The sequence below is a fragment of the Salvia splendens genome, chromosome 19 (assembly GCF_004379255.2).
Source record: "Salvia splendens isolate huo1 chromosome 19, SspV2, whole genome shotgun sequence".
Taxonomy (NCBI): Eukaryota; Viridiplantae; Streptophyta; class Magnoliopsida; order Lamiales; family Lamiaceae; genus Salvia; species Salvia splendens.
This window is the reverse complement of record NC_056050.1, coordinates 5545048-5553051: the sequence shown is the minus strand read 5'-3', so window position 1 is coordinate 5553051 and position 8004 is coordinate 5545048. Positions and strand designations below refer to the sequence as shown.

Here is an 8004-nt window from a genome sequence, read left to right as displayed (position 1 = left end):
TAAAAACATTTCCACAAAATTAAAATGCATTAAAAATATCCGTAATACTATTACAAATTACAAAATAATTAAAATTTACATAATTAAAATCCTAAAAATTTAAAAGTACATAATTAAAATCCTAAAAATTAAAAATTACATAATTAAATTCATAAAATTAAAAAAAAACCACTACTCGTGGCCGAATTTCGCCAAAATATGTTTGATTAGTTCTTCTTGTAGCTCAATGTGGGCTCGGGTATCGCGCATTTTATTCCTTGTTTCGATCCTCTCGCCATCGTTGTCTGCACACCTCGGCGTGCGGGAGACCTCGCGGTTGAGCTTCCGGCTTCATCTTCGTCGTAAAAGCTAGCCGACATCGGTCCTTCGTTAGCTATAATCATGTTGTGCAAGATAATACACGTGTACATGATGTCGGTGATATTTTTCACGTACCACAGCCGAGATGAGGCCTTCACAATGTTGAATTGGGCTTGAAGGACCCCAAAAGCTCTTTCGACGTCTTTCCGAGCGGACTCTTGACGCTACGCAGAAAGAACCCGTCTCGGGTCTTGCGGGATGCTGAGCGTCTTCACGAAAGTCGACCACCTTGGGTAGATGCCATCGGTGAGATAGTAACTCATGTGGTATGCATTTCCATTGACGGTGAAGTCGATCGCCGGTGCTACACCATTCAAAACATCATTGAAGAGTGGTGAAGAATAGAGCACGTTCAAGTCGTTGTTGGATCCGGCAAAACCAAAATATGCATGCCAAATCCATAGCGGTAGTCGGCGACCGCTTCAAGGATAAGTGTTGGGCCACCGCCTTTGTGGCCTCTTAAGTGTTGCCCCCTCCAAGCAGTCGGGCAATTCTTCCACCTCCGATGCATGCAGTCAATGCTGTCAAGCACATCGGGAAAACCATGGACTGTTTCGTGAAGACGAACTAACCGTTGACAATCATTGGTGGTGGGTGCCCGAAGGAATTCCTCATCGAAAGTTGAACGAACGCCGTCGCAAAAAATTTTAAGGCAAAGGATTCCAGTTGACTCACCGACATGCAAATACTCGTCGAAGAGGTCAGCGGTTTGTCCAGTAGCAAGTTGTCGGATGGCACACGTACACTTCTGCAACGCCGGGAGACTTTGCCGACCGGTTGCGTCTGTACTTGTTTGAAAGTATTCAACACGGGCGGATAATGTGTTGACAATACGCATAAATAAGCGTTTTGAAATGCAAAAACGGCGTCGAAAGTAATCTTCCGGAAACCGCGGCTGGTCGGAAAAATAGTCGGCAACGAGCCTTTCGTTGGCTCCCTCCCGGTCACGATGGATGTAGCGGCGAGTTGATCTAGTTGGTCGAGGAGGAGGGGCGGGGGTATTCGCGGTGACATAGGCTTCATAGGCGGCACGATATTGTTCATAGTATTCTTGTTCTTCGCGCTCCGCTTCCGCAATGAGATTGGTTAAATCCATTTGAGAGGGTTTGAGTGAGAGAGGAAGATGTAGATAAGTTGTATGAAAAAATATGAATGAGAGATGAATGAGAGATGATTTGATGTGAAAAATGGATGATGAATATGTGTATTTATAGATGATTTTGGGAATAAAAAAATCAAAAAAATCAAAAAAATTCCAGAAAAATGGTAAAAAAACGGCCATATTTTTTGGAATCTGAAAATATTTTTTTTTTATTTTTCGTATTATTTTCGATTTAAAAAAAATTCCAACGGAAAAGCCGTTGGCCAATCAGAACGCGCCACGTCCGCTGCTCGCTGGTACAGACGTGCTCGATGCATCGAGCAGCGCCGCGCCGCTGCAAGCGGCAAGAGCGCAGCGGCGAGCAGGCGGTGCCGCGCCGCTGGCACGGACGGACGGACAGGTGTCCACTCACCGCTGCGGATGCTAAATATGATATTTTAGAGTGATTCGTGGAATGTAATCAAATTCAAATTCTAAATGCAAACTCCAAACTATAATCTGAACCGTTAAAAAATGTCAACAGATTATAAAATAATAGCAACAGAAAATATCAACACTGTGTCAACGGTTGACACCGTGTTGACATTGTATTGATATTGTGTTGACTTTGTATTGATATCAAAATCTTGAAATTTTACACTGTGTTGACGTTGTATTGACACCGTGTTGAAAAGTTTAGAGTTTGTACAGTAGATGGGTTTGCATTTTATGACTGATCGATTATGTATTCCTAAACCTCCATTATACAATCTAAATTATGGTTTCATCAGTTATCCTTGTTGGATCGAATACATCGATAGGAGGACAAGCCGGATACTGCTCCATGGCATGCACATGGGCCTCATAAAACAAAAACTAGTTGAAATTCATGTCATATTTGGACTGGCCGTTTGGATAAAAAAGCCCAAAATTCCTCTCTGTCTCAGCCCCGGGCTTCAAATTTTCATCAAACAGAGCAAATATGTACGTCTCTATAGGCCCAGGATGTCTCGGTGTCCCATTATCCACAACACCAAGCAAATTCTCATTAAAAGTTTTGGCATTAACCAAGTTTGCCGATGTGCCACCGCTTGAGGGATGTCCGCTCTCCGTCACCACTACTTTCGGCCCTGCCCGGCCGCCCCTACGCCCCGCCTTCTTTTCGGATGTACGGTTATGCATACCACCAGTTGAATGTAGCGAAGGATTGACCATCCTGTCAATCGCCGCATATACAGCATCGACCATCGCATAGTAAAGATTGGCATAATAGACTCCGTTTACCTGAACAAAAAACTCTTTTATTAGGATTAGTTGAGATCCTGTATGATTTACTAACTTTGCAATCAAATACTCTAGCTAGTGTTACATACGAGGTGAAAATTCTTTGAATATTTTTAGATAGCGGATAAAATTATGATTTAATAATTTAAGTTTATAAATTATGACACGAATAGTTTAACATTTCCTTCAAATAAATAATTTGCAAGTCGGGGCAACCATGGTATTTGATACTCCCTCCGTCCCATAGAAATAGACTAATTGAAGATGGCATGAGTTTTAATGCGTAATTGAGAAAGTAATACTCCCCCGTCCCAAGTTACTTGAGTCATACACTTTTTGGCTAAAAACAAAACATCTAATCACACCTACTTTATTATTTTGTTTACTTTACTTTCTCTCATCTCTCTTATTTTATTATCTCTTCTACTTTATTTAACTCATTAAATACAACTTTCTTAAATCTCGTGCCGAAAAGAAACGCATCAAGTAACTTCGAACGGAGGGAGTATATAATGAGAAAAAGTAGTTGAAATAATATAGTGGATAGTTGGACCCATAAATGATAAAGTAAATGAGAAGGAGAAACTCTTTCCATATATGAATATAAACTATTTTTATGGGACGAACGAAAAGGAAAGTCAACCTATTTCTATTAGACGAAGGGAGTACTAGCTTATTAACAATTCTTACTAATATTTGAGCCAAGACCATGTTATTATAAGTGGGCCACTCAGGTAGGAAAAATTTAATAGATTTTAACACACCTCCACACGTGTGAGAATGAACATCAGACTTCCACACGTGGTATAAACGAGACAGAATATAAGAAATTAGATATATCATCGAAAAGGGTCCGAAATGAACATTGTACTTCCACACATGGGATAGACAACACAAGAGATAAGAGATTTATCATCAACATGGGCGGACCCACATGTAAAGAGGGGAGGGCTTTAGCTCCTAATGAATCTAATTTTTTAATTTTTTTCTATTATGAAAATTTAAAATTTATTCATATTTTGAACATATTGGTATATAAAAGTCCCTAATAATATTTTAAATTACATGAAAATTTATTTTTATATAAAATTTTGAAAATTTAGCTCCTACTCATGTTTATTTCTGCGTCCACCCCTGATCATCAATATGGGATGAAAGTAGACAAGGTGATAAGAGAAAGAGATCTTTTATGGACTTGATCCACTGTGATACCATATTAGCAATGGACAACTCACCAAGTCCATATGTGACAAGATTTAAGAGATTTTAAGACCATCTCTTACCTGAATCCCATGACCTGGCTCCAGCAGTGCGTATCCGAGATCGATCTGCCCTTTACTAGCGACATAGGCAAAGTAAGGATACGCATTCACCATGAAAGGCGAGCCGGTGTTCATCATGAACGACAAAATCGGTCTCAGGTACGGCGCCACGTCATCACGGAACACGCCGTCCTCCGGCGGAAACGAGTTGCCGAGGGTGCTCATGCCGACGGTGGTGGTGACCTTGACCTGGCCATCGCGTCGGGCGCGGAAGATGGCTCTGTAGACGTTGCGCATCGCAGGGAGGACAAAGCGCGCGTAGCGTGACGTGGTGGCGTCGGCGGGGCTGACCTCGTTGCCGACGGAGATGGACTTGAGATTGACGTCGGGGTAGTTGAGGACGTGGTCGCGGACCCAGTCGTTGGCGTTGTTGGCATCGACGGCGAGGCGCTGGATGAATTGGTTGGTGATTGCGACGGTGAGCTCGATGCCCGAGCCGCGGAGGGCGTCGAGGATTGCGTTGTCCGGGTCGTAGGTACGCATTTTTTTGATGTTGTGGCGCTTGTAGAGATTCACCACTTGCGCCGGCGAGAGGAGGTTGTTGCCGTTTCGTCCGTAGCAAACTCCGATCTCCGCAACTGCATTATGTTTGAATAAGCCAACAGGGATGTGATCAAATCAATAAGTGAAATTGTGTTAAAAATCAAAGCAAATCTCGGTCATTGGATCTTGTGATGTAACCGTTAGATTAATGCCACGTGTCATCTAATAATATAGATTTTGTAGTCTAATAATGTAGCTCAGCTAAAAATGTAACGCTTTTAGTGTAATAATGTAGTTCGGATATTATTATCACAACCATCCAATCTAAGGATCAAAGGGCTGAGATTTGCTTTTATATTCGGCAGGATTTCACTTATTGACCATAGTGCACCACAACCTTAATATCAAATCTTAAATAATAGTCCCTTCATTCTGCCATGGTTGATGCGTTTCTTTACGGCATGAAGATTAAGAAAATTATGAGAGAATAAAAAGTAAAGAGAATAAAGTGATAACAGAGAGAACGTAGTAGAAAAGGAAAAGAGAGTTAATTATTTTCGTATAGGGAAATGACTCACTATTAAGGAACTTTTCATAATGGAAAAACGACTCAACTATGGTGAAACGGAGGGAATATAAATTTAAAATTAAATATCAAAAAATTTATTATTATCTTCGTTCATAAAATATAGTCTTGTTGTGAATGATACGAGCTTTGATATTAAAAATAAGAGGGATGGAGAAATATTGGTTGAAGTATTATTAGTTGAAAGTATAACTATATAATGAATCGTTGTTAGCAATTTTAAAATTAAATCAACATAGAAGAAACTAAAATACAAGAAAAAATAGCTGTATAAATACGTAGCCGATCGAGTCTATATTAATCGTATTGTTTCGGTACATAAGTATGTATATATATTCATAAGAATACACATTTAAAGATGAAACGAAGGAAATGAGATGCAAGTTCACCTGTGAAATCAAGAGAGATAGTTACAAGCAGCCCGAAGATGAGAAATGCAAAGAAGAAGTGATTTGATTCAGTAGCCATGGAGAAAGGAGAGCTCTAAATAAGATGGAATTGTGCAAGTTAATTATATCCTTATAGCCACTTCATTATTTATAGAGGTTAATTTGGGTGCTAATTACAGTGCTAATAAATTTCCCAATTAAATTATCTTTGTTTGCCGTCAACATTTTCTTGCTAATATAATCTTTCAACTTGCACAATATATTAATAAAATATTAACGTTACGAAAAATTAATAACTACAAAGTGGGGGAATAGAATGAAAATTATATAAAGATCATGGAATTGTGTTCGCTCCGTTTGAAAACGTGGAATTCGGACCACTGGGGACTCAAAATTCAATTCTACTACTATGTGGTATCACAAAAATATATGGAACTATAATATTGAATTATAATTTCAAAATTTCCAAGTTTACACTTGAAAATCCACAACTTTAATTCAATTCTCAGGTCAAAATGAAGAAAACACGGAACCTAACATTGTATTGATCTTGTATGAGAATATATGGATTCAGATATAATCACATCATTTTAAAGTGAAAATTAACATTGTATATAAGATATCTATTGCACTAAAATAAATTCTCTCTAACAAGTCTTCATGAATTCCATTCTACTTAAAGATAATAATTTTCCATATTATCTTATCCACCTTTAGTGTTAGGAGCACTTGGGCCACAAAAGAAATTTCAAGACATGTGCATCTTCCTTCGAGCCTGGCCTTCCACGAATTACATGCTATTTCCAACCTATAATTTCCCTTGGTCATAACTTAGTGTTCAATTTTAAAATTAGATAATTCCCCCTAAAATCAACAAACTTAGGCCAATTATTTCTGATTTTCACAACGAAGATTTTCGGCTAAACAAAGCTGAGAAGACTCTTGCATGTCCGGTTGATTTTACTTTAATTACATATCTTTCAAAATTTAAACTAAAATCTACGAAATTTCAATTCTCTAATTTCTATAGACAACGATTTCCGGCTAAATCAAAGCTTTAAAATCTCTTACATATATTAATGAAAAAAACGTTCATTTATCCGAAATGACATGGTTTGTTGTCATGTCATATTGGATTTTGTCACATTAGTTTTGATTTTGATCATTTTGGTCTAATTGCAAAAATTGCAAAACTATTTTTTCAGTTTCAATAATTATGAAATAACAAAAAATTTTGATTTAAATAACAATATAATCTTCCTCTTTGTCTCACTGTTTCGTAAGTGTGAGGTTTACTCGTTTTGTACCTTTAGATATATCTTAAATGACAAAAAAAATTGAATAACTTCCGAATTCTAATTACTTGAAATTTTTGAATTAATTATTATATAACTAAATTTTGTATTACATGTAATCATATAGTATTGATATATGTCTCAAGTGTTTTTCAATGTAATTAAATTATACACATAAGTCTTTGTGTCAAACTTTCTACTTATTCACATTGAAAAAAGAAAGAACTCCATTTGTCCAACAATAGAAGTCACATTTAGTGTGGACACGCCGAATAGTACAAAATAAATTTTGCAGATTATTATTTGAATTTCCTTTATAATGACTCGTCTAGAGTGGATTATCTTTATTTACTTGTGTCCACTAAATGTTGAAGTTATTGGATTTGGTGGTGATATTTTTCCACCACTATGTTAAAATGGCCTACTGTGAAGACATGTTCCAAGAAGATACATAGTACCACTAGTAACCTCTTATTTTAATACTATATTTCAACCCATATAATATTTTTTGCATGTACGCTTGCTCCATCTTATACTGAATCAACATTATTAAAAGTAGTTTATCAAAAGTGAGTGTGATAGAAAAAGATGAAAATGTCAAAATAGTGTCGTAATATGCATAGAATTAAAAGGTTTTGAAGCCATATACATGACCAGTTTTACCTATTTTCAAATTCAACATAACATTTAAATATAATTAATTTACAAGAAAAGAAGGTCGACTACCGCAAAAAATATGTAAAACATGGGAGTAACAATTTTTCGAGATTAGAGATAATAAAGTCAATATTTTATTAAATTAATTAGTGGAAAATATATTTTGCCGTTTATGCTTTCCCTTACAATTAATGGTCTCTCTTTACTTTTGTGTCAATCCCCAAAATGTTGAAGTTGACGGACTTAATGGTGATAATTTTCCAACACTATGTTAAAATAAAATAAAAAATGGCCAATTGTGAAGACCTGTTACAACAAGATACATAATGCATTAGATTTTTATATGTGATCCATTATTAAAGGTGGGTGTAAATAGAAAGAGCTGAAAATTAGAGAATAGTATCGAAATATATGATACAAATGCCATGTTTTGAAGCCACATACAATATACTCCCCCATTTCAAGGCATTGATTTTAATACATAATTAAAGTAAGAAGGAGATATAGAAAGAAAAAAGTTACTCCTTAGAGTATGTAAGTAGGGAAT

The 8004-nt window shown here is 36.8% G+C and overlaps 1 protein-coding gene across 1 annotated transcript; it reads right to left on the bottom strand.

Annotated features, from left to right (window-relative positions):
* Positions 1 to 2187: 2187 nt before the first annotated feature.
* On the bottom strand, positions 2188 to 5617 carry LOC121778322 (glucan endo-1,3-beta-glucosidase-like). Its single transcript, XM_042175649.1, has 3 exons — positions 5506 to 5617; positions 4009 to 4625; positions 2188 to 2725 (listed from the first exon to the last, which is right to left on the bottom strand). The coding sequence occupies exons 1-3, from the start codon at positions 5582 to 5584 to the stop codon at positions 2318 to 2320; spliced, it is 1104 nt and encodes a 367-aa protein (XP_042031583.1). The 5' UTR covers positions 5585 to 5617; the 3' UTR covers positions 2188 to 2317.
* Between the last annotated feature and the right edge of the window lie 2387 nt (positions 5618 to 8004).

Bases quoted from the DNA above. Each gene is read 5' to 3' on its own strand.
- LOC121778322 (XM_042175649.1), bottom strand. From the start codon at position 5,584: ATGGCTACTGAATCAAATCACTTCTTCTTTGCATTTCTCATCTTCGGG. The intron at 4,626-5,505 runs GTGAACTTGCAT...AACATAATGCAG, and splicing joins TATCTCTCTTGATTTCACAG to TTGCGGAGATCGGAGTTTGC. The intron at 2,726-4,008 runs GTAAGAGATGGT...TTTTTTGTTCAG, and splicing joins AGCCAGGTCATGGGATTCAG to GTAAACGGAGTCTATTATGC.